The sequence below is a fragment of the Choloepus didactylus genome, chromosome 5 (genome assembly GCF_015220235.1).
Source record: "Choloepus didactylus isolate mChoDid1 chromosome 5, mChoDid1.pri, whole genome shotgun sequence".
Taxonomy (NCBI): Eukaryota; Metazoa; Chordata; class Mammalia; order Pilosa; family Megalonychidae; genus Choloepus; species Choloepus didactylus.
The window spans coordinates 102,723,259-102,751,175 of NC_051311.1; the positions used below are offsets into that span (position 1 = coordinate 102,723,259).

The 27,917-nt window shown below is 37.3% G+C and overlaps 1 protein-coding gene across 7 annotated transcripts in view; it reads left to right on the forward strand.

The window, feature by feature from the left end:
* The first annotated feature begins 582 nt into the window (after window positions 1–582).
* GRM3 (glutamate metabotropic receptor 3) overlaps window positions 583–27,917 on the forward strand; it is a 260,271-nt gene continuing 232,936 nt past the window's right edge. For 3 of the 7 annotated variants that reach the window (XM_037836542.1, XM_037836546.1, XM_037836544.1), the window contains exon 1: window positions 1,414–1,534. Coding sequence is in view for 3 of the 7 variants with exons in the window: in XM_037836540.1 (XP_037692468.1) it covers window positions 1,450–1,534 (85 nt within the window). In the remaining 4 variants the exon portion in view is untranslated. The other 4 variants (XM_037836540.1, XM_037836541.1, XM_037836539.1 and 1 more) reach the window with 4 other exon arrangements.

Genomic DNA, 27,917 nt, shown 5'->3' on the forward strand with positions numbered 1-27,917 from the left:
GTCTTTGGTTAACACTAAGTATATTCGTGTGGAAAATTAATGACAGTCTAATTCCAATTTTGAAATAAAACACAATGTGTATCTAAACATAGAATGATCCCTGGAATTTTGCCTTTAGCATTTATCTGTAGCTCGAAGACTATTAAAGCTATTTCCGCGTGCCTTTTTCTCTTTTGTATCCACGTCATCGATTTAAGGTTTTCATTTTTATTTTTTTTTATTTAATTTTAAGAAGAAACAAGAGGATATGTAAAGAACATTGACTGTGTCTGCAGAAGGCTGAGGGAGAGTACCTGCAAGGAGGCGGTATGGCAGCAGAAGAGAAGAAGAAGAACGATAATTCAATACGCCCCTTTGATGTTATTCCATCCAAGAAATTTGGGAGAATCCGAGAAAGCAGCAGCGCAGCGTTCTTGAAGAGGCGTGGCTTCCTTGCAGGGGCTGTCCAATCGCATTTCTTCAGAGGAAGCTATCCCGAAAAGATTGATGAGGGTTGCTAGGAAACAGGAGTGTCACCCTCCCCCCTGACCCAGAGATTGTTCTACACAAGCCCTCTCCGGGGGCTCGCACTGTGCAGTTGGGCAGCGTGTGGGGCCGAGCTGTCTCTCGGCCTCCCTCGCTCGCTGGCTCCATCTCTGCTCCCTCTTCTTCCTCCTACAGCCTGTGGTCAGGCAGTAGCACGGGGACCATAGGAGCGTTAAGTCCCTGCGCTCGCGAAGGCGGAGAGCTCTAATACAGCTTCAAAGTTGGAGAGGCCGCCGTGCCTGCCTCTCCACACCCCTTTACCACCCCTCCTCCCCGGAAATTCACCAACCTTAGCATGCAGTACTTAGGATTTAAAACAGAATGAGGTGAGGCAGCCAGCAAAACCTCCTGGCTTTCCCTATAATAATCCTCTGGTCTAGTTACCCTGGCTCACTGAAGACTGCAGCTACACCCCTATAAAAGGAGGGAAGAAGGGGAGAGGGAAGAGAAGGGAATAGGAAGGAAAGAAAAAAGAGAAAATCAAAGGAGAGAATGCCAGGAGGTTCGTGCCTCTGCTGAGAGTTCCAATTAAATGCTACGGTTTCAGCGTGGCCAAGGTGAAGGAAAGTTGCTTCCGCGGCTGGGAAGTGGGTTTGTCTGTAAAGAGAAGGAGGAGGGAGACTCGACTAGGACCTGCTCCCCTCCCTTCCGCGAAAGACCACTGGGTCCCCTTTTTCCAACCTCCGCCCTCCCTTCTCTTCCCACTCCTCCCTTTTCCCACTCCCCACTGACTCGGAGGCCTGGGTGCTCCGCCACCGGGCAGTGGTCCAGCGCGCAGCCGGGAGGGGCGGGGGCAGGGGGCACTGTGACAGGAAGCGGCGCGCACAAGTTGGCCATTTCAGGGACAAAATAAGTTCTCTCTTGGATTCGGAAAGGACAAAGCCCGCAAGCTGCCTCTTTTGTGTCGGATGAAGAGGACCAACCATGAGCCGGAACCCGGGAGCAGGCTCAGCCGACGCTGCTGCCATCGCGGTCAGCTCCAGTCCCCGCCAGGAGTTGTCAGTCCGAGGTAAGGGGTCCGGAGGAGGACGTGTCCCCTGGGAGGGCGCCCAGCGAGGGCGCGAAGGTTGGGGTACCGCGTGGGGCAGTCGCAGCCGGGAAAGTTAAGCCAGAGCACGGACCAGTCCCTACAGTTCTGCCGGGAGTGGGGAGGGTGGGGGCCAGAGGCAATGTGGGTGTGCGTGAGTTAGTTCGTGTGTGTGCGCGCACGTCTGTGTGTCTGCGAGGAAGGAAGGTTTCAGGGCAAAGATCTGCGGCCAGGGTGCGAGAGGTGGAGGGACTCACTAGCTCTCGCAGTCCCGGAGAGAGACCAGTCTCATCAGTCTACCACCTCCAGCCCAGCTGTAGGGTCGGGATTCGTTTCTTGGGGGTTCCTTGGGCTTTATGCACAGGAAACCGTGAGGTAACTGGCTGACACCTTGGCGGTTTCATGTAGGTGCGGAGGTTGCCAGGCGAGGCGAGGTGGGTAGCGGGCAGCGGGACCTGTTCGGTGGTGCAGCCAGGAGAAGCTCTGCAGCCAGAGGCGGCCAGAGGTTTACCCTCCTGTAGGCACGCTTGGAAAGGAGCCCCAACTTGCTGCGCTTTGCTTTCTTCGGTTTGAGCGAAAAATCGAAAAGCTAGACTTGGGAGCATATTTCTTCTTCGTGATCCTGTTCCATTTTCTTACCTGACAGTGAGATAACTCAGAGAGGGCGGGAGATTTGTGATCCAGAAATAGACCAAGTAATATATCCAATAAGCTTGCTTCTTAAGGATTTCGTTTAGATTTCCTTCTAATCTCTTCCTTGGATGGAAGATTCCCAAAGGTATAACATTTATAGATAGATATCGTGGGAGGGTGGGGGGGGAGGGGATATGCCTCTGCTTTTGAAGGATTTTAGAGAATTGTAAATTTTGAAAACAAATAACAAAACTGTGCACTTCTAAAGATTTGTGGTCAAGTGTTCAGCCAATTTGCTAATAAAATCTTACTACAGTTAGTAGTAGTAGATATGTTTGGGGTATATATGTAATTATGTATTGGTCTATTAAAAGTTGAGGTTAGCGTGACTTAAGGGCCTTGGCAATAGTTCTTTACTTTGCTGGAATTTCTATGTGTCACCTGCTCTTAGAACTGTTCAGCAGAGCTATGTTGGTTTCTTTGGCAGGCAGGGGCAGGGAATAGGCATCCATTTGGAGACAAACATCATTAACATCATTCATATACATAAGTGTAAGTCGGCTTTGATTTATCTGCTCACACATTTTAAGCCTTCTACCTGAACTCGAATTGTTTGCCTAGGTATATTTAATAGAGGCATGACTAAAAACATCGAGATTGCCATTACAGTAAACTTCTATGGATAACACAGTTCCTACCAAAGATGTTTAGGACACTCTAATTATTAGTTAATGATTCTGTAGTACTATCTGTTTTTTGCTAAAAACAGCCCAACAATTTGAATAGATTTGGAAGCTAATGTACACCAGACATTAATAAAGTGATATTTTTCCTTTCAAAATGGCAATGTCTTATACTTAGAAACATTTCCCTTGCCTGTAGGTTTTGACTGTCCACTCTTTAGGGTTCTGATCATAGGCAGGAGTACAAGGATATTTTTAATAGACATGACCTAAAGCTGGCTTGAATTATATTCAGAATAACACAGGTGCTCAGGATGAAAAATGAGGATAGGAAGTCTTAAAACATACTCTACAAATAAAACAATGAAAATTCTAGAATTCTAAATTCATTGGATTTTAAAAAAAGAATAAATGATAAGAAAAACTTTTAGTATTGATAAAGGAAAAAATCTAGGTATAAAATCTCTAGTTCTATAAGCCAGACCTTTGCCAATGAAACATGAAAATGAAGTCGTAGAAAATTATGCCAGCACAAGGAATAGGCTAAACTTGGAGGTTTGGGGAGAAGAGGCACCTCTCTATTTTAAATTAAGTGGTATTTTCCACACTTCAAGAACATATGATCAGTAAGTTGGGAAAATATATGGAAAGCCACTTGAATGGAAAATATAAGAAGAATGAAAATGTATTCTATGACATGCTCATTTTTGTATGAGTGTATGATTTTTAAAAGTTGTGGTACCTTCATGAGAAGAAATTTATTTAAATCAGATGATCTACCCTACAATTACCAAACATCAAAATCATGAGTCCATCTCTGATTTATGTCACTGCAATTAAAATTGGCAAGTGGAATAAATGTAAAGATAGCATAAAAGTTTAGTAGTCCTTATTTTTATTTAAATTTAAATTAATATTTTTTGAAGCAAAAGACGGGAATAATTGTCAAAGGGTCACCTCTCTCACGTCTCAACTTCGACCAACCAGAACTGCACAAGGCTGAAGATGGTCTTATTTTAAAAGATTACCAACAATAACATTTTTACAACTTCTCTGGGTACCTTCTCCACTAAGATATAATCCTTAAGAGAGAAATGGCTCTTATTTTATATCAAACTCTTTTTTTTTTTTCACATTAAGTCATTTTCTCTTTCTTGTCCAGTCCCCAAAAGATAATCAATCACAAAATGAGGCATGATCTTTTTCTAGGGTCCTAGCTACCTCCCACCAAAATGTAGTTCACCCACTGGCTTGGGGATGATATGTTTCCATTTGTTTTTGTGCACTAAACATCATCCCAAGAAATCATTAAACAAACAAACAAACAACAACAACAAAAAAAAAAACTTTAATACCTAATCTCCATTGAAAAACCAGGAGTATGGCATGTATAGCCAGAGTTCCGTGGTGAAATGTGTTTTCTCCAAGGATAACTCCCAGAAAAGGAGTAGGTATTTACTCATAGTTGCTTTGCTATTTTACACTGAGTTTACTGTACATTTTTTCACCTATCCTGAGAGTCTACTAAATACATCCAATTCTGCATTAGATGGATTAAAATTGCCCCCAAGAAGTAGCATAAAATGATAGAAGATTATCAATCAAGATGGAACACATAAAATCAGTAAGACTGAGACTGGTAGAAACTATTAGACTGGTAGAAACTTGTATCGTGGGCTTGGTCCCCATAGCATACTGTATTTTGGAGTACTTCAGTCCAATCTGATTTTAAATGGCTCAAATAATGTAAATAATGTTTTCTTCCAGTGCTTTTGAAAGACTATTTCACAGTCTAATGTTTTTCCCTATTAAGAACTTTGTTGTGATATTTAGCCTAGTTTCCCCCAGTTCTATTTTATCTTGTTACTTACTCCCCATTATAACTCCTCTGGACCAGTCCATTCTCTTACCCAATTTAGAGGTGTTATCCAACATTTATGCAGGACTTAAAGAATACAAAAATTTTGCACAGTTACAATAGAGGACACAAAGGTGACAGCTCTAGATCTGGACTTCTTTGCTAAATAGTTAAGACACATCTTTTAGGTCACTCATATATATGTGTATAATTATTTATTTCCCACAACTTATTTTACTAATATAAGAGTGAGGAAAGTGCCTTGTCTGACATTAATGACCTATGTGCATACTGAGATGATCTCTTCTAAGTAATATTCTTTGTGGATGCACATTTATGAGACATTTTCATTGCAAATTTGATGTCAGCAGAACCCTGTCAACACCCACACTACAAGGGGGAATTCTTTGACATGCTGGTCTGATGCTCCACTGAGTCCCAGAAGCTGTTGTCATGTAAATTCCACCATTGAAATGAAAATGATTTCCATAATTAATAGAATGTGCTAGGAATATAATAGTGTTTTAGTTTAGATGCATACATTAACACAACATAGCAATTCTGTTAGAACTTTCAGTAGCTCCTTCATTCTGAAATAATGTTGAAAGAACCAGTAACAATAACGCAGAGTTCTTCTTGTGCTGTATCATGAAAAGTGAGCTTAAACCTTGCATATATCAATATGAAATGCTATTATACTCAGATTTATGTGCAGGTACCATATGTGAAGGTTACTTTGAAAATAGAAAAGCCCAAAATAACCACAAGAGAGAAACAGGTTTTCATTTTGTTCACTGAAAATCTGCTACCAAGACATCCATGTGTAGGCTTCTTCAAGATTCTTAAGCAACTCTCTGTGGCAGACTTCCCATCCCACTGAATTGTTTCTCTAAGTCCCAGGCACTGAACCACAAGTTCTGCTAGACAGCAGAAGAGTAAATGATAAATCAGGACATAAGTTCCTAGGTTGCACTTGGCAAGTCCAGGAAATATAGGACTAAGAGTAAGAATCAGTAGCTAAAAACACAATTTAGTTCCGTCTTCTTTACTGGTTGTTGAGTATTAGATGGATATAAAAACATTCATTTGGATTGTTAAGGAAACAGTCAAGAAGTGCTAAAACTGAAATTAATTTTAAAAGAATAAAATTAGGCTGCATGGAATGAATAATTTTATACCTATATTCTCCCTCCTGTAGTCCCCGAAGTGTTTTTAGAGTGCCATTCATCACAAAATGGAGAGTGCCCTCAAAATGATTTTCCTTAGAAACAAAGGGGAAATCAATTTCCTTGGTATAGGAAAGATAGACAGTTAACATACTTATGACTTCTCCCTGGCACAAAAAGGCACTCTAAGAGGTCTTTACAGAGAATATAACCTTTCCCATCAAATAAACAACCTTTTTATGGAACTGAAAAACTTGTACATGATACTTTAAAAACAGGATAGAGAAATAAACTTGGAAAACATTCAGATATAATCTATACAAACATATAACAAAATACCATGTTTGAAAATAAAACCCTATATTGACAAGGAATCTCCACAGAAAGTTCATGGTACTCTCATTTTCAATTCCCTGTCAGAAATTACTTCACTATTGTTGCCTGGTTGTACATATACACAGTCTGAACAAATTCAATTGGAAGAATGTGGATATCCATCAAAACTTAGAAATCTTGACAAACATGATACAAGATGCCTAGTTGAAAAAAATTACACTCTATATATATGATAGCATGGGAGGTATTAAGAATATGATAATTTGAAGAGACTCCCCCAAGAAAAAGACTACCAGAGGAAAGAGAGGGTAACTCATAGGGAAACGATCAGTCAATAAATATTTGTTAAGTACCTGTTATTAACAGAACAAGATCCAGGACATTCAGGGGGACGTAACAAAATGTTAAAACATGCACAAAGTTTCACAAATGTGTGCAGCGTTCAAGACATTCCCAAATTTCAGAGTGGAGAAAAGCTTATCAAAATTATTAACCAAATGAAAGTCTGTTCCTTCATTTAACAAATTTATTCAAGTTTGCAATTTATATATAATCATCTGATGCTCTACTATGTAGAAGACATTCTGCTAGATGCTGTGAGGTGACAAAATTAGTGATATGTTATAATAGAGGACAATTTTTGACCAATTGCCATATGCTAAGTAGTCTTCTAAAACATTACATGGATAAACTGATTTAATACTCAAAAGAACGCTTTGAGGTAGGTATTATCATCCCCATTTAACAGAGGAGGAAATGGAGGCCCCAAGAGATTACATAACTTGTCCAAGTTTAGATAGCTAACAAGGCAAGAGCTGGAATTCAAAATTTACTTACTCACTCTGACACCTGCTCTCTTTACTACTAAGCTATATTGCCTCCCAATTATTGTTCTATGCCAGAAAACATTAAATAGGGCATGTAGCATTAGACAGATACCCAAAATTTGTTTTTCTGATTAAGGAAGATATATGTTCCATTGAGGGAAATAGGTTAAATTTCTGAAAGTATTTAGGCCAGGTCTCATTTCATTCAACAGATATTTTCTAGGCCCCAAGTAGAGGATGATACATTGATAGAGAAGGGAAGCAATGTTCTGTGAAGTAGAACCTAGAATGAAGTTCTACAATCTCAGCTTCTTCCACCCCCAGATGAATACAACTTCTGAGGGGCAAAGAAATGCAAACGGCAGAAATAAATTTAAAACTCATGTACAGTTAACTAGAACTAAGGAAAAAATGTTGAGAAACAGAAAAGTCTACCAAAAAAAATCATAATTTGTTAACAAACTGAGAAGTAAACACCAGGTGTGAAACTGTAAGGAAAATATATTTCCTGGAGCCTGATTTGGAAGTACATTGCAACCTGCAAAACTAAACACAATGGCAAGAATATCATCTCTCAAATAGCCAGTCATGGAAGTGAACAGCATTTCTGCTTGTTAAGGCTGATGTTTCTCTCTTATTACTGAACCACTTCCCACCAGGAAAATGAGCTGGTAAAAATGTTTTGTAGACTTGTAAAATTTTGAAATTTATTTGCCCAGATAAGAAACCATGTAAAAAACACTCAACATTTTATGCATTTGGGCATTTATCCATAATATATACACCAGCATGAAACAGGAAGGGCTCAGGGATTGCTAATTTTAAACATACTAAAAACAGAGAAATTAAGTGAGCAGCTGGTGATTCCAAAGACTGAGTCAGTAGGGCTACTCTGGGAAAACCCTTATCTCTTGATCTTCTGACTTGGGCATTTTCCTCCCGGCAGGAAATCTGCTGTCTTGAGTACATGAATTTATCCTTCTTTTCACACAACCAAGGAGTCGAAACATGAAATCAGGGGCTTTCTCTGATTTGTGATTTGTGCTGGAGTACTTCATGAACATAAAAAATGAATGCATATCGCAGATCTGTCCCTCCATCTGGTAGAGGCTGTTTCTTTTGATTGTTAATAATACATAGCAGATAGATTATTAGTAATATTTTGTATTTTGCTTAACAGTCTCAATGCACCATGTGTTGGTGAACACAACATAGTGGAAACTGCTTTCACAAAATATGTTAAAATACATGCCAATTTGGGAGATTACACTACAAGGTCAGAAACAGTTGGAATTTATATCTGCCTCAAGGAGCAGCTGAGATCTGGAGAATAAAATTAACTGTTTCTATTTTAAAGCTTTTTAATTTTCCTAAAAAAAAGCAGACCCTCTACATGCTGATGCTATAATCCCAATGATTTCTATCAAGTTCTCCTACATTGATGATCAGCCCATACCTTACTTCAGAGGAGTCAGAACAAGGGACTTAGATTCCTAACACTTCTCTTTTATAAACTGCTCAAAACCTTCCCTTGGGAAAAACGTTTTGAGGCAAGCAAGACAAAAGCCTTACTTCCCCCAAGTAAGATGCATTGGTAGCTTAAATTTTCCAGCTTTTAAATGAAAGCATTTTATCCAGGAAGTTCAAAAGACCCTACATTTATTTGTACATGTAATAAACTAATCCTCCACAAAACTCTGAGTTTACAGGTTCGTATTTTCAGAAATACTGACTTTACTAAGCTTGGTGGGGAGTGGGGAGAGGAAATGAACAGATATAATTCTTGCCTACGTCACAATTTTGCCAAGGACAAGCCCTTCCTTAGCTACTATTTCTTGAACACTCATGTTGCAATAACTTGGAAGGAAACAGAAACCTTCCCTGTAGGTACTGTAGAAATGAAGCACTGGCAGGAAAAAGACTAAGGACACATGGAATACTGACATACTCACCTCCCTATTGTTTTTTTTGTTTGTTTTGTTTTGTTTTGGTAAGAGTCTAAATTTGTGTTTGTTGCTGTGTGATGTAGGTAGGGAATCCGGTAGTTTTTCAGAGGGAAGAGATTGGACTATTACAATAGGGAAGAGCACGAATGTTAAGGGACAAAGTCAGTCAGCTCTCTTCTCCCCTTTGCTTCCCACCCTCCCTCCTATTACACAAACAACAATCATCTGCTCAACCTCTGTGATAAACAGTGGTTGTCAAATTATGTGCCCGGAACAGCCTGCATCAGAATCACTTTGAAATTAACTTCAAATGCAGAATACTGGGGCAGACACACCTCAGACTAACTGAAACAACTGTGTTTAGGTTGAGGTTCAGGAATTCACACATTAAATAAGCTTCCAGAATATTCTTTTGCACACTTAGATTTTAGAATCATTACACATAGAATTATGGTCATACAGAGAAAACCCAGTGAATCACCCATACAAGATTATTCCCCACAGCAAATCCACTCTAATTGGATTAACCAGTTGACTCAAATATTTTGTATAACAAGCCTGTGTATGAATAGATAGGTAAATAGATAGATATTAGATAAACGAACAAAGAAATAAACAAACTCAACTAGTAAAACATGATTCTATGTGGTGTGTAAACAGATTCATTTTCTAGAAATCACATACTATATTCATTACAAAGGAATTTTTCTTTTATTACCTAAATTCCAATTAGATACTCAAATATATACTATATATATATATATATATATATATATATATATATATATATATATATAAATAAAATCTAATATATATGTATAGATATTCTCTTTAGGAAATTTTATCATTTTGCTGTTTTTGTCCTATATTTTATAATTGCGATATTGAGATATTAGAAAGAAAAGTAACTGGTGCTTGATGAGTTATCATTAATGAAATCACTATTCTTATTTCTAAGAATAGAAACTATTCTAGATCAAGATAACTGCACAATTTAAACTCAAACTGACTTTATATCCTTATGTGCTAAGGAATGTGGGAAAACATTGTTTCATCACAATTCTCCCCTCTGCCTTTCAGATCTGCAGAACTGGGGCTGGGGGGAGCCCTCATATGGCAACTTTGTGTACATTTTCCACTCAGCTTCTACACTGTTCAAGTGAATGGTTGCTTAGCTGAAGCCGGCAATCCCCACAAATTCTGCCAAAGATAGTTTCCTAAGCCATGTTCAAAGCCACATGGGAAAAATGCTGAAGAGGGAATGAGGAACAGGCAGCAGGGGGTAGGGGAAGTCTTAAACTGGACTATCAGATTTATCTCTTAAGGGGTCTATGCAGCCTCTTTGCATTCATTTGCATTCCATGATTAATGAACAACTTAATGAAGAGAAAAGCAGTAAAAAATTAGGCCACATTCTGCACTCAGCTAAACATTAAATCCTCATAATGCATTTTGAATTTTTAAGTGTGAATTTTTAAAACTCAGGCTATCTTAGGCACAAAAATGTTAAACTGCTGCAAATTATACTGCATTTCCAGGAAACCCGTTATGATGGTTACAATGTTTAGATCTGCTTGTTTTTATGTTTTTTTCCGTTTGACTCTCCCACTGACTGTCCCATACATCTATGCTAAAAATCTATCACCACACCATATTAGATCTCTCCTTTCTAATTCCAGATTCTTGGAAGGCCCATCATTCCCCCTAGAAAATAGTTCAAAATCTTGGAATTGCCTATGACTTGTCCCTTCCATTTGGTCCTCCATCAAATCTTCCTTCATAACACATCTCATATCTTCCCACTTCCAAAAGTGGGTTATCATCACTTTTCTCCCAATCATCTTTATGGTTTATCCCCTCCAGTTTCTCCCTCTTTACTCATTTGCGTATTCACCAGATATTTAATGAGTGCCTTCTATGTGTGCAGACACTGTTCCAGAGAGTTTATAGCAGTGAACAATAACAACAACCAAAATAACCAAAAAGAAGAAAGATGCCTGCTCTCATTCAGCTTATATTAATTAAGTAGGGAGAGTCAGACAGTGAACAAAAGAACTAGCTATGGAGAAAATATAACCATATGATATAAAAAGGGAAGCTGTAAAAAAGCTTATCACTAACAGATTAATCTTGATAAATAACTGACTTTCTCATTCATTCCTAGGTTTAACTAGGAGAAAATATACCTATATGATATAAAAAAGGAAAGCTGTAAAAAGCATATCACTAACAGATTAATCTTGATAAATGACTGACTTTCCCATTCATTCCTAGGTTTAACTTAAAAATGAAATTTAAATACCTAGCTTGGCAATGAAGGCTTTTTGCAATCAGGCTGTCAATGTATCTTTCTACTCTTTCTTCCTCAATACAAACCTCTGCTCTACCCAGACTTTTCTTTTGCGCCCAAAATAGACCTTGAAAATCTTTGTAGTCATAACTTCATTTAGAACACATTTTCTTCCTCCTTTATGCAAACCTATATTTTAAGGCCAATTTCAAATTCCCATCTCATTAAGTCCATTTTCATATGTTCTACCAAAGCAACTTTTAACCAAAACATTCATATGATGGTCCTCATTATATGTAGGCTAGAATAGTGAAATACTGTTTCGGTAAGAGTTATAGGTAGGTAGAACAATAACTTGAGGAATAAAATCAGAAAGCAAATGTATTTTCATTTCTCACTGTCCCTTTAAAAGGCAATACAAAATAAACCCTATGATCACTTTAAATTGCAAGCAGTCTTCATTCAAAAGTAGTATGTCTACACCAATGTAACATTTAAAACTTTGAACTTTAAAGCTGAGTCTTTTCTCTGCCTTCAGCAGAAGTCTACCTGACACAAAGAAAGGAAGCATGAATGCTCCTAAGGTTCTCTTTTGCACTCCTTCTAGTTCATGTTCTAATTCCTCCAAAGTTGGGAGCAAGAGGGTGTGCATAAGCAGGAGAGTTATGGGAAGCAAGAAATTTTTACCTGACTGTTTCCGAGCCTCACACTCTATGTGCCCCCTGATTTTTAAAGCTGACTCTTTGTATGTGTGTGTGTATATGTGTGTGTGTGTGTGTGTGTGCGCATTAATGTGGGCACACATGCGTGTGCATGCACTGAGGCTTCCTGATTCATTTTTGGGGGTCTGTCACCTCAGTTCCCTTGACACAAATTTTCTTTTTTTCTGTCCACACCTCCTCAGCTCCTGCTCTTCTGGCAGTGCATTCCATACAGAGTCATTTCTAGAGTCCCATTGCCATTCTAGACCTTTCTCTTGGGCTGGCCCCCTCTTACACATAGCCCACCTTTGATCCACAGGAAACACTCACACATTGTTGCAGGAGAATTCCTAGGCATGGGAATCAATCCCAATGCAACAATAACACTTCTTTGCTGCTCCACTGCCAAAGCATCTAAGCAGCTCGTCTTTTTCTCATCTTCTATATTTACCAGCCTGGAGTCAGACCTAGCCCATTTTATGATGCTATGTGCTTTGGCACACGTAAGCATTTCCTGATACCCTCTACTTTGTTACCTCCCTCTACCCTGCACCTGGTTGGGTCATAGGACCTAGTGGAACGAAGTGCATTTACTTTCTTAGATCTATGCTGTTTCTTACTTGGCCATGAACACCAGGATTTAGCAAAGTGCCTAGCAACCAGCAGACACTAATAAATGATTGTTGAATGTATGACTGTATTAATACAGTCCAAGTAATAGAGATTACAACTGTTTTGTAACCCAGAAAAATATTTTAATATGAGACTACCTGCATAAAGACCTACAGGAATCAATGCTATGAAATAATTTAAGATGTGGCTAGAGCATCTATCTGTCTCCCTGAATAGAATTAGCTCCATAAGAAAAAGATCTTGTCTATGTCTTTCACCAGAATCTATAATAATGCATGGGACATGCAGTAGTACTTAATACATATTTAATGACTGAAGGAACTCTATATTAAATTTTATATTTACTCAGTAGGTAACTTCCATGCTGAAATATTAACATTAATTTCTCCCCTTCACATGTTGCAAATTTAGAAGTAAGAATTATTGTTATATTCTTAATTTTAATGCATATACTGTTAGCTCATTTTCATAAAGGCATTTTGGATCTCAAACAAAATAACTCCATGTATTTTTTTTTTTATTTGCAGGAAAAGTGGTATCAATTCAATTAAATAAATCCTTATTGAATGTCCACTACTTACAAGGCACTGGGCAAGGGTAGTGAGGGGGCAAAGAGAAAAGTAAGGCACGGTTCCTGCCCTAAGAAGTTGCAATTTCATAGGAGAGATAGGATTATGTGTGTATGCAACTACAGTAAAAGGAAAACTCAGGAGTTCAGCTGTGAGTCTTCTGAGTGGATTATATTTCTGCTTGGCATTAGGGTAGAAGGCATTGGGGGAAAAGTTGCTTCTGTTCTGGACCCTGAAAAATGGGTACGATTTTGGGAAGTAGAGAAAGCATTCCAGACCTAAGCAAAGGCAGAGAGAGTATGTGTTGGATTTGTTTGGGAAACAGCATGTGATATGGCTTAGTTTAAGACTAGGGTGTATGGGGGTCGCAAGGAAGGTAAAGCTATAAGGATATATGGAAAAACTGCTAGAATTTATCCAGGAGGCAAAGGGAAATCTCTGAGGGCATTTGATCAGCGGAATCTGAAAGCATAGTGTGAAGATAAATATGAGGAAATGAAGGTTTGGAGGCAGGGAAATGAGTTGGCAGGTTATGGCAACAGTCCAGGTGAGAGGTAATGATGGCCTAAACTAGGGCAGTGGCAATGGGAATAGAAAACATGGAATGAATTAACAGACATAACGATGAATAGTGCCTAGTAGGTTGGAATTAGCTGTTGGGTGAAAAACAGCAGCCAAAACAATTAAGCTAATCATTTCCCTTCTACAATTAAAAAAAAAAAAAGCAATCTATAGCAAATCCATTGTTTAATAAAGGAAAAAAAGGGGTTTAAAAGAGGCCATTTTTCAGGGATTTGGTTCAAAGACAAATGAAAAAACCAAAATACTAACTATTCCAAAACAAAACTTAAAATGAAATTGATATTTTCTATGTGATTATGCTTTGATAGCATTTATCCACAGAAGAGTTGATTAAGTCACCATCGTTTCTCACCTCTCACCAGGGTTCGGCAAGAGTCTCCTGCTGGCCTCCGTGGCTCTTGTCTTACTCCTCTAAGTCCTCCACCATGTTATAGCCAGAACAATATTCAGAAAATACAAATCATAGGAAGTTACCCTCTGCTTAAAACTCTCCAAAGATTTTCCACTGTTTTGGGGATAGTCGCAAATGGTTTACCAGGTTCACAGTGATCCGCGCAGTGTCCAGCTTATGCCCCGCCTCTCTCCGGCCGTGCTTCTTGTTCCAGTGAAACGGAACCGTTTTGCACTCCTTGACCTCTCTCTCCCCAGGCCTTCCCACAGCACTTGCTCACTCCAGCTGGCTTCTTCAGCACTCAGTACAAACTCTGCACCACTCCTGCCTGAGGCCTTTCCAGACCTGAAGTAGGGTAGTTCTTCCTGCTTTGTACTCCTCAAACATCCTGCACTTCTCTACATGACACTTCATAATAATTGTCTGTCTCCCCTGCCAGTATGTCAGTGTTAAAAAAGACAGGGACCTTGCCTGCTTATTCACAGCTGTGTTTCTATTACCCAGCAGTTAATGGCACATAGTAGAAGATCAATAAATATTTATTGAATAATTAATTAAACCACTCTGGAGCTCATTTTCCTCATCTTTAAAATTAAAGTATTGATCTTTAAGATTCCTTTTAACCATATAATTTCTATAAGTAAACTTTGTCAATAAATAAGACCAAATTCAGCATCCCAAGTCAAAATCAGTATCCTGTTACTCAAAACTGTGTGTCCTATTTAGAAATTTAAATGTAAATTGCCATCTAAATAGAAAAATAATCAATAATAATGTTAGAAATGTGTCCTTATTCCTCAACCAGTCCTCATTCTGCAAACATTTTACCTGTTCACTTTACCTTAAGAAGTGAAATGTGAATAATAAGGAAATAAGGGGAAATGACCATGAAAATTAACAATTGAGTAAAACGTCAAATAAGTCTGCATCTTTTCCCTGGAAGTCCAATGAATGGACAAATATTTCAGACATTTTCATGGAAAAAGTTTCCTAAATCTTATTTGATAACAGCAGTTCCCATCAGCACCAGTTAATAGCATTCCAAGGTGTTCCGTGTAATGTAAAGTCTGACACAATACTTACCAAAATAAAATAAATGTGGATCACACACATTTTCTATACATCATTTTTAGGAGAATGAGGATATTGTTAATAATAACAAATTTTGTTCAGTTATTACTATATGCAAAGCACTGTCTTATTTGCTTTACCTACATTAACTCACTTATTCTTTACAATAGTCTTATGAAATATGTACTAGTATAATTCCCATTTACAGAGGAGGAAACTGAGACACAAATAAAAGTTTACATAGTAAGGGTATAAGTAGGATTTAGACCTGACATTTTGGCTCCAGAGCTCATGAACTTAACCAGTTGTCTCTATTGCCTCTGCTGTGAAACCATCTCCAAACTAGAAGGTATAATATGCAAAAGACATTTTCAATATCATATATTCTTGGGTTTGAAAATGAAAAACAACTTAAGGCCTAGTGATATTCTCAGCTCTCTGTTGAAAATAAAAATGAATAGCCTAGTCAAATATTTGCTCATTTTTCTATATCAATTATTGAGCAGAATATATTGAGCTGCCTATGTTTCTTATCACTTAAAGCCTTCTAACCCCAATGGCTTGAGACTCAGCTACAGCTAAAAGAACCACATTTTAAGGCCTCATTTGTTTGCAACCAATTTGTTCTTTTGATCTCCAGAGTTTGACCAGTGCTTGAAAATGCATGGTGACTATGTTTTTAACCTTCATATTAAAGAGAGAGATAAATTATAGTAAAAGAAAAATTCACTTCCCTTATTTTCCAGGGGGAAAAAAGTCTCAGATTCCTCTGTGTAAAACAAAAACAATTGATACATTGGTGAGGAAAGGAAAGTGTCCACTTCATTCCTTTTTCTGTCCCTCTAGCTATTAGAATAGGTACATTTACATGTATCTAATCCTTGAATTGATTTATTAAGCTGAGTTTACAAGTAAAAAGGAAAGAGGTACTGAGGAGATAATTACAGGAATACAAATCAGCAGAGACAACTTTAAAAGAATAGTAATTTTGCTTCTTGAAACTGACCTTAAATCCCTAGGAGAAGAACGGAACAGCTTAAAGCAACCTTTTCTCACTATTCAGAAGTGATCGCAAATTAATTGTCCAGTTTAGCTGAACTTTGCTTTTCCTTGTATCCTAGGAGAAGATCTCTGACAGACTGGGAATTTTTGCTTTTTTGAAATGTAAACCCAATATCTAGAGATAGTTCTTAACACCACATGGGCTCACTGGAAAGCCCTAATTCCCAAAACAAACAAAGAAGAAAAGGTGAACAAAATAATCAATCAGCAAAAGAAAAACAGAAAATTGAATGTTTTGAGAATCTTTATTTTTAAATTTCGATTTTAAATAATCCCTAAGAAAAATCCTTGGCAACATCAGAGTTCTGTAAAACCCTAAAATGCTCATAAATGAAGACATATAAGGCTTGTCATTTACATGGTTTCATTAATTGCTTTGGTTATAAAAGCACTTAGTGAAAATTATATACATTTTTATATGTCAATTAGTCTATGCAATTCTAGCAAAGAGGCTTGAGCATTCACTAATAAGTTGCAATTTTACTGAGTATTAACTTTGATAGTAAAAATTAAAACATTAAAATTCTGAATGAATTAAATTGGACATTTCCATGCATGTACATACCATATCAGTTAGCTAATTAATACTGACCTTATGATGCTAATTCTATAGGTTTCTTCATTTAATCATGCAATTTTTTATTCCCCCATTCAACATGTAAATTAAGCACTTATACTGAATTTGGTATTATGCTAGACATTAGGTATATAATGATAAGCAAAAAATGGTCCCTACCCTCAAAGAACTTTATTTACAATTATAAAACCCTACATGTTAAAATTAGAAAAATAAAAGTATAAATGACATCATGTTCCATCATTTCAGGGGGAAATGAGTCAATAGAATTGGCTGGTGAGTGGATTAGCTCTACCTTAGGCTTTCCTGAAACAATGGACAGAGGCCTGAGTGCTCCCCTAAACAGACTACATTTCTCTTTATTCTAAGTAACTAGACTTTGCTAAATGCTTTTAAAAGAAAAACATGATGCAATCTAAGACACACCAGTTGACTGCTGAAGGAATGCTGTGGGGAGCAAGTCCTTAATACCTTAGGACATACAAAAATGCCTCCATTTATTTTAATTTAGTATATGTTGGCAAATTCATCTGTTCTTCCCAGAAACATTTATTAAGCACCATCTGCATTTATCAGACCCTTCAGCAGGTGCTGGGGATCTATAGATTTAATCTCAAGTAGCTCATGGTCCTTTTGTAAGGAACTTACAGAGACCAAGATATATGTGTAGTGTTTAACTTGTTAATGACCATGTGTTTAGGATTTTTAAAAATTCAATAGGAAGCCTAATGAACGACTCAGAAAATCAAATTTTTTAGTGTTATTTTCCTGAAGTTAGAAGAAGTTTAGTGTAATTATGAAGGCAAAGTGTTCTTAAGACAATTAAAAAGCAGAGTAAGCTGAATTAAAATGGTACTGAAAAATGTAGGTGGAACCAATTCAAATTTTACAGAATAAGAAGTATTTTTGCTGCCAATGTTGTTCTGAAATTAATTGCAAGATGTGTTTTTTAAATGCCTTATCAAAAATCATTGAAGCAATTAATAATTCAAGGAAGGTTGGAAATTACCATCAGTTAGTAAATTGATTTGGTATCTATTACAATTCCTCCACAAAACAGTATAGGCACTTTTCTTTCACAGTGTAATGTTTCTGGAATTGAGATGTAATTAAATGTATGTGCATATTTTATGTAATAGTATGTATTTTTCCAAAAAGCTGGACTTATATTTACGGTTAACCTTAAAATCAATGGAGTCAGCATTAAAGAAATATATTAGTTTCAAGCCACACTAACTGCCTGTCTTATAATTATATGTTCCAAAAATAATTGCAAATAACAAAATTTGCTTTTAAATGCTTTATACTTTGCTATAAACAGAATGGCAAGCTCTCTTTTTAAACATACTTTCAAAATCCTAGCCAGTACAAATACCACCTCAATACCCAGAATCAGACATGATCTCTTCAATATCTTCATTATCCCTGCTTGAAAATAAGAATTATATATTAATCTCTGTAAGTTTCTTTCAGGGAAAGCCATGCCCTTTCATTTCTGTATCCCTGGAGTCAAGAATAACATCTTAAAATAGTAAATGTTTGTTGAATGAATAAATAAATAATGGATGAAGGAATACAGGAATCAAGACCTTGGATACAAGTTCTTCAGTAAACATTTGTTGAATTACAATGAGATACTTATGTTGATTGATGGGTATTGTTCCGTTTTGCTAATGCTGCTGTAATGCAAAATACCGGAAATGGAGTAGCTTTTATAAAGGGGGTTTATTTGGTTACAAATTTCAAGTCTGAAGGTCATGGAAATATCCAAATTAAGACACCAACACAAGTATACCTTCACTGAAGGACGGCCAGTAGCGTCCGGAAAACCTCTGTTAGCTGGGAAGGCATGAGGCTGGCATCTGCTGATCCTGATTTATGTTCCAGCTCCTCTCTCAGCTCCTGTGCATTCTTCAAAATGTTGCTCTTGGGGTGTTTTGTGCCCTCTTAGCTTCTCCAAAGTGTAAGCAAAAGTCTGCTTTCAGTGGACATCTCCAAAATGTCTCTCTGAGCTGCTCTCCAAAATGTTGCTCTCAGCTGCTCTGAGGTCCCTCTGTTTGTGAGCTCTTTTGTAGGACTCCAGTGATTAAATCAAGACCCAGCCTGAAAGAGCAGGGTCCATATCTTCATGGAAATAATCTAATTAAAGGTTATTACCCACAGTTGGGTGAATCACATCTCCATGGAAACATCCAATCGAGAGGTCACACCCAAATCAAAAAGTTTAATCAAACTGCCCCCACAAGATTTCATTAAAGAACATGGTGTTTTGGGGAACATAATACATCCAAACTGGTACAGGTATATTGCCATAGTTCAGTAATAAAGTTTTAATATCTTTCTGTAGGATGTGCCTTTGTACCATTGAAAGGAAATTAATAGATGTTAATGATAAAAAAATTTAGTTCAATATTTGACTTCATGTATATCTAAGGCCTATGTATTTAAAAGAACCTTGGTAGGTCAGTCTTTGGTGAAAATATTTGTCTTACATATTCAAATATCTTTACAATACAATCTGTTGGAGAATGTTTCCTTAATAATTAACTTCTATTTTAAAGGTGATTTTTTGAAGATACTAATTTCATATGGATCACAATCTTCTTAATATTATATTATTTTTCCACATAACCTTGCCTTTTGTACTTTGGCTTCAAGACACCTTACCCCCAATATCCATGAGAGCCATCAAATCACACATTTTCTTTCTAAAGTGAACTTACCTGTTCAGACTTTTTTCTGTAGTTTCTCATTTCTGTCACAGTTTTTGCCCTGATGGTTCAGAGCAGTACATTAAATTCAAAAAGTACCCCAAATTTTGGACCAGTTAAGAAATAAATTTTAATGCAATTGATGAAGACAAAATAGCATTTTTTGGTTAATGTTAAATGACCTTGAACTGAAATTCGAAGTATAAATGACTTTGAACTAGAATTCGAAACATATTTATAAGCTAGTTGTTATCTAGTAGCAGAGACTATTTTATCAACAAGATTAGTTAGTTTGTAGATGTGAATATGGATGAACAGAAGATCTCAGACCAAGTCCTGGAGTTATGATATTTGCAGTTCACATGAAGAAGGACAAATCAGAAGATACAGATAAGATAGGCCATTGGGATAAGAAGCAAGCCAAGACAAAGTGGCATCATTAAAACAAATGAAGAAAGTTTTTCCAGAAGGGAGTGGTAAACTGTAGATGTAGCTGGGAGGGCAAGTTAGCTGAGAACAATTGTTTGGATCAATGTGGTTAGCAACTTGAAAGTTACCATTGGAAGTTACCATGCAGTAGGGAACTAGAAAACTATTTGGAGAGGATTGAGTAGAAAATGGGATTTGAAGAAGTGGAATCAAAGGCAGTGACTAGAGATGCCTCTTTTAGGTAGTTTTGCAGTAATTGTGGTCAAGGACATGGAATGATAGCTGGAAAGGAACACGGGTCAACTGAGAAACTATAAATATTTCTTAAATTTGATTGAATTATATGTCTTAACTTCCTTGGAGATGACATTGAAGAAGTGGTGTTGGGGCCAGATCAAACGGTCTTATTTACTTTATAAGAATTTTGTTTATAAGATTTTAGGCTCAGAGTAATAGTGAATTATTAAAGGCCCTGTCCATATAGAGCTTATTATCCAGTGGCAGAGACATGAGATTAGTCAAATGTCTCCAAGAAATGTAAAACTGCAACTGTGATACATGTAAAAATAAGAAATATAAGATATTGTAGGGACATATAATAAGAGTTTGATAACATGGAAGTCAGGCTTCCATGAAAAATGACAACTGAGGTGACAAGTGGAGGATAAATAAGAGTTAAGTAAATAAAGAGGGGAGGAAATCAAGTTACATTCAGTGAGATGGGCAGGAGCATAGACCATGTAGAAGGAGAGAGTATGGCACCCATGTAGAACTGAAAAGTCAATACGACTTGAACACTGAGAATAGTAGCAGCTTTGTATATATTGGGGGCTGTCCTTACCCTAAGAACTATGGGGAATCGTTGAGGTACTTAAAACAGGAGTAGTGGTATTCATCTGTTTATTTCCACGGAAAGAGGGAAAAAAAAAAATCTATCAATGGATTGTGGATATTAGATTGGAGGGGGTCAAAGGAACACAGATTGAATGGTCATGGGACTGTTGCAATTGGGCAAAATATAGGAGATGTTGCTTAGGCAAAGCTGGCAGATGTTGAAACAATAAGAAGTAGATGATTTAAAGAAATTTTTAGCAGTTAAATTGATAGGACTTAGTGATATATGAGCTGTGCATATTAAATACTATCTTGATGTTGGCACAACTGTTAAGAATACACACAATGAATCAATCAATCAATCAATAAGCATTTATTGAGTATCAACTCCTATATCAATATATCCCACCTTTTATGGGAAAGCTCAAATTATTTATGCATTAGAATTAGAGATCAGATTCTAGACATTGTTTATCTCAATTGTTTTCACACATTAAAAAGAAACAAGTCATTGTTGATAAATGTCCATTGTGTCCTGGTGATTTGGGAACAAAAAGTGCATTCAAAAGCTACACTGGGCTCATCCAAAAGGGATGACAAAATCATCTCTACCCAGTACAGCCTGCACAACTCTGGTGCAAGCAGAAGAAAACTGCAGTTGACTGAGAAACCCATAGAGGTGATTCATCAAAACAACCACAAGATTCAACTACACACTCACCATCCTTCTGACATGTATGTGCTAGTAAACCCAAAGTCACACATATTATTTGCACACTTAATTGAATCCCCTAGGAAGAGGGGCAGTGACAGCCTTAGCCTTGGGGAGGCCTGGCCAGCAGCAAACACCAATGAGAAAGACTACTTTAAAAATATTAAGATGAGCTTCCTTGTTTTTCTTTCTCATTTCTCTGGGAAAGATAACTAAGACTTCAAAATAAATCTAATGCAAATGTTAGAATACATGAGTTTTATTCTTGGTATCATTGATTTTGGTAGCTGTGAAAGTCTGCCTTGAAAAACACATTTTTCATTAGTCAAACTATTACCTGATACTTGCGGAAATCTATTTTTGACTTCTGTTTTCTTCCATTGTTATCAATGAATATATTTGAGAAAGAAAGTATGGCAAGATAGAAGAACATCACACTTGGTTTTGGGAGAACATGCTATGAATCTCAATTCTGTCTCTCATAAGCTATATACTCTTGAAAATTTTATTATTTCTCTAAACCTCATATACTGTCTATCTCACATGTTCAGATCAAAGAAGACAACAAATATTGTGCCGGTTTGAGTGTATTGTGTCCCCCAAATGCCATTATCTTTGTGGTCTTGTGTGGGGCAGAAGTTTTGGTGCTGGTTGGATTTGCTTGGAATGTGCCCCACCCAGCTGTGGGAGATGATTCTGATGAGATGTTCCCATGGAGGCGTGGCCCCGCCCATTTGGGGTGGGCCTTGATTGGTGGAGCTATATAAATGAGCTAACTTGGGGGGAGAAAAGAGAGTGCAGCTGGGAGTGATGTTTTTGAAGAGGAGCAAGCTTGCTAGAGAGGAACATCCTGGGAGAAAGCCGTTTTGAGGCCGGAGCTTTGGAGCAGATGCCAGCTGCCTTCCTAGCTAACAGAGGTTTTCCGGAGGCCATTGGCCATCCTCCGGTGAAGGTACCCGATTGCTGATGTGTTACTGGACGTTTTGTGGCCTTAAGACTGTGACTGTGTAGCTAAATAAACCCCCATTTTATAAAAGCCTATCCATCTCGGTGTTTTGCATTCTGCAGCATTAGCAAACTAGCACAAATATAAAAATACCTAATAGAGTCTGTACCTACTAGGTGGCTCGTTAAATGTTAACTGGATTCTTAGTAGGTGCTCACTAAATGTTAACTGAATCTAAACCAAGGAACAAGTCTGCATCTAGAGTAATATCCACTGAAATAAGTTGCTTACTCTTCACTCTTACAGTAATAGTACCCCATTATCAGTGAACAATTGTTCCACTTTCTTTTTACTATCCCATATTAATATTAATTAAAATAGGTTCATTAATCAAATGCTTTCTACTTATCTTTAAGAAATTTTCTTTATAGATCCCACTTCAAATTTTACAATCTTCTCTGTAAACCACATATTATATTTTCTTATGTTTACGAAGATATATATGTATGATCTAAAATTTTAAAAATGAGGATTTTATATAAATTATCATTTGGTGAAGGAAGCAAAATGATGCAGAAAATTTACTGGCTTCTTTCATGCTGAACTTCTGTAGCTTAAATAACTTCTGCACTGCAGTGATTATGAAACAAATGCGTATTTTTAAATGCTAACTCAGAGTGTCAGACGTTTACTTATATTTGGCAAAATCTTTAGAAGAGCAAGTTTGAGGACTACACAATACCGTGGGCTAACATGTTTTCTGTTATTCACATTTTGTGAATACTTTTACCTGCTAATCATTTTTATCTAAATTATATTGCAATCTTTACTTTCTGAGAGTCTGGAAGTTTAAAATAAGAATGTGATGTTAATGTTAATTACAGGAAAAAGCTGAAATGTGTTTTAACAAAAGCATGAGATATTAAAAGTGAAATAATCCCTTAGAGGTTTTAAGCTCTGCCTAATAGGCAGAGGAATTAAGTATAAAATGTGAGGTATTAATAACCCATTTTACAGAAAGAATCGTGCCTCACACCACAGCAAATGATCTGATTAGCTTTCCTTTTCTCTATATTAACTCTAGAATATGTCTTATTCATAGAAGTAAATGGAGAGATGCTTCAAGAAATCACACTGTTTCTTTAATGCCAAAAACATGACTCCATTCACAAAATATCACCTCTCTCAGGTTTAACATACTTAACTGTTAAGAAAATTTTAAAAGTCCCTTTAGAATTAGTATGTGTAATCATGAATATGATTATGGTATTTTTTAATCTAAAACCTGAAAACCTGAGCATTGTTACATGAGGAGTTTTATATTTAGAAGTGGATATCCGTCTCTGGGAGTTACATGAGACAGAGCTTGATCTTTGGAGCAAGTTTCTTTTCTTTTTCACATTCCCCAAATAGCCCTACAAGTTTCAGAACAACCTTGTTGTTGTTTAATGAACTGCAGTATCCAAACCAGCTATTGTATTTTATTTGTTTTTGGTTTTTTTTTGAATGAGAAAAAAATGGCTTGCTTATCTTACTAAAAAGTTAGATTGAGGCACTGATGAGGTTAATGATATTTTATCAGAGCAAATTAGGAAACAATTCAGAGATGCAGGCCCCTGGTGAGCAGGCTCTTACCTATTTTCATTACTTCTGTTATTCCATATGGATACCTGTTCCTGGCAGGTTATCCAGTCAGTGAATTTCTTGCCAAAATTCACATCAGAAATTTTGTTGTATAACTTTACCCAGAATAAATCCTTGACGCTAAGGTTGTCATAGGAGACTATGAAATAATATGAGTAGGAATAATTATATAAAGCATATTTCTTTCCGAAAGTTTGATCTCATTTTTAAGCTCAGTAGCTCTGACAGGAAGAAGGCAGCAGGAAGCAATTTATCAAATCAAAGACTTGTGGATCTTCTCTATTGCAAATGTCAAAATCCCTCAAAATTATTTTGTTAAATGACTGATATCCTACATATACTAGGCAACTAACCATGCCACACTTTCACATCTCATCTGACTGGCCCAGACTGATACTGAATTAACAGTATCCAATAGTTGATGATTCAACTAGGTCGCTAAAGCATTAAGAGGGGAAATATCTGCGGTTTGAGAAATATATCAAGTAGTGATTGTTTTGCATTTAGTTAAGGAAACTAAGGAATTCCAATTTATCCTTCAGTATTTTCCTTGGCCTACTGTTACACCAGCATTTATCTGGTTTCATTGAGTAGAGGCAGATTTTTTTCCAATAAACACTAGACAGAGTTTTAACCTATTAGTATTCTCTCTCTCAATGTGACCAGTTTTTCGATATAGCAGCAGCATAACATTTCAGACACTCTTAGGGGGAGCGGCGGATCACATTGCCTTATTCTGCTTTCTGAAGATGCAGTCTGGAGTAGGGATGGACAGTAGAGGCCAACTAAGCCCAAGCAGTGGGCTACCAACCACTCAACATACCTTGGGCCCCAAACTTTTATATCAAAGTGACCTCTGCTTTGGTCCAACCTTCAGGAAACTTTGAAAAATCCTTCACCTCCTCAGTTGCTCTGCTTCTGAAGGATTCCAGTTGGGACACAAAATCAAGATGTCTGGTAGTACCAACTGGCATTTCTTTTGGGTTGCAAGCTATAACAATTAGCCACCAAGCTTCCTGTTACCCAATCAATAAATAACAGGCTCTTTAAGCAGACACTTGGGGGAGCCAAATTGTTGGCTTGAAGGGAAATTTTAGTAGCTAATCAGAGCCTTTGTTTTCCTGCTTACTGTTTCATTTGATGGGAAACTTTTGTCTGGATTATGGATGGAAATTAAAAGCGAGTGCCTTTGTGTTATTTATACTGTCCACCATGCCAGTAACAGTAACAGTGGCATGTTATATAATATGCTGTTTCACATATTCTCCTGGCAAGAATTCTTTTTGGGTTTTTTTTTTTTTCCTGCTGCTGCTTCCTTAGGCTTCTTCTGGTTTCCAAAGAACAGCTGAAATGTCAAAATGTATTTTTAATTTTGTTTTTATTATTTAGACCATCAGTTAGTAACAAATTTAGGTAATTTTCTAGCTTGTATTTACATGAAATTGTACATACCTTCACTGACATGCAGGCTAAGTAACTATTAGGAAAACAATTCTCCTTTCATTCATGTTGGCTTTAAAGTGATTTAAATTAATTCTAACCACTCCCTCCCCACTCCTTTGGATTGGTTTAGTTTAACACCCTTTGATGGTGTTGTTTGGGCTTTTTTCTCACATGCTAATGAGGCATTCACTTTAGTTGCCACAACTTCATATAATCCTTGGGCAATTCTCACACTTTGTAATGACCCCTTAAAGAAGTCTCTCTCTAAAGAGAGAGCAGGGAATCCTGAGAGAAGGAAGAGAAAGAAGTTAATTACTAGCTGAGTACAGACTTCCCCTGAAAATATATTCTGAAAACAGATTTATGTGGCTAACTGCTTCTACCTGAGGAAGAGATTCGTTCCTTCCTGCCATTCACAATCTACTTTGAACCCAGGGCAAACCACTGCTGTTTTTCTACAACCAAGGTAGTGTTTTCAGGAGGAGAAAGAAGTCTATCTATTGGGAGTCTTGCCTCACACAATAGGTTTTCCTTGAGCACGAATTTACAAATGTGCAAGTATTCTTTATGAATGTCCAAAGAATAAGGCACTGCTATTTCCTGCTTCCTCACAGCTATGGGTGAAGAACTTGGATAAAAGGAAAAATAGGGGGAAAACTCCTGTCTTTCTACCCCAAGCAAATGAGTATTTCTCCATGGACACCCTCAAGAATTTGGCTAGCAACCATACCATCTTCAAGAAACTGTTGGAAAACACCTAGAGGATATATTACCCTCAAGGGAGAAACTGAAGCCTAAGGATCTTAAGTGAATAAGTTAAAGCAGTGATTCTCTACCTTGGCTGCACATTAGAATCACCTTTAAATAAACAAATAAAATGCCCACACCCTATCCCAGAACAATGAAGTCAGAATAGCTGGGGCTGAAGCCCAAGCAGCGGTATTCTTAAACCTCCCCACATAATTCCAACAGCCAAGGTTGAGAAACACTACATTAAGAACCAGGAAAAGAACAGTTACTAGGAAGTAAGAGCACTGAGATACAACAATTAACTTCTGCTGGTGAGTGTGTATCTGCTTGACATTGTCCATGATCATACCTTGTAGGAGCAATTCATCCAGATATAGAGCTTGAAAATCTTCACACTTGGCTACTACTCTTTATACAGATGTGTTTTTCAATGTTTTCTTATGCCTCATCAATGGATCCTTAAATGACTTAGCTGTGAGAAACTGTCATCAGTGTGGAATGGGTATTGCTTTGTCTCCCAAAAGTGCAGTCATAGCTGGTAGTAATATTGAACATGGTGGAAAAATAGTAATTGAGGTTTCTTAATGACTTTCCATTTTCTCTTCTATCTTTGCCTGCTCTATCTTGAGTCCTTCTCTTCTACCTAAAATCATGTCCAATATTTTAAAAATTACATTAAAAAATCTTCCTGAGACTGAATTTTTTTTCTTACTTTCATGATTAATATAAGAGCAGAGTATACTTAGTCTTCTCCACTTTATATCTCTACCTAGTCTCACAACCTCATTACTTTTTAGCCCTTTGCAATTTGGCTTCTGTCCCCATCACTCTACCAGAATGATTTCTTCCTTGCCCTAGACCAACAGTGAACTTCTATCACCAAATCCAACAGCACCTCCTCAGTTTTCAGACTCTTGAAACACTCTGCAGCACTTTATACTTGAAAGCATCTTCATCAACCTGCTTCATTTTCTATTGCTATGCCATCTTTTCCTCATCCTGTCCCTTTAGTGGCAGCATTTTACAGTGTTTTCCTCAACCCTTGTCTCTTCTTTTAATACCAAGAGATCTTCAACTAAGGTCTGTTTGCACATTTTTCTGATAAGGAGATGCATAGCTTTCATCATATTCTCAAAGGATTCCATAACTCAAATAAAGTAAAGAACTTACAACAATCTCACTCACTTAGGAATCTCACCTGCTCCTGTGACTTACAATCATCAACTTCTAAGCAGATAACTTCCAGTGCTCAACCTCTAATCTCCCTCCTGAGCTCCAGAAGCACATTTCCAAATGCCTGTCAGGTAATTCTATGGGATATACATTTTGCCTCTCAAATTCATCATGTCCTACCTCATCAACCAGCACTTCCTCATGACTTTCTCTTGTCTTTTAATGGGTTTCTTATATTCTTATACATCCAGTTATATGGCCTTGGAAACCCACAAGAATATCTGCTCCCCTCAACCCCACCCCCACCCCCTCCCAAAAAAATTGAATCAACAAATCCATTTGGTTCTATTTTCAAAGGGTCTCCTGAATCCATCCCCACATTCACCAACCTGATTCAG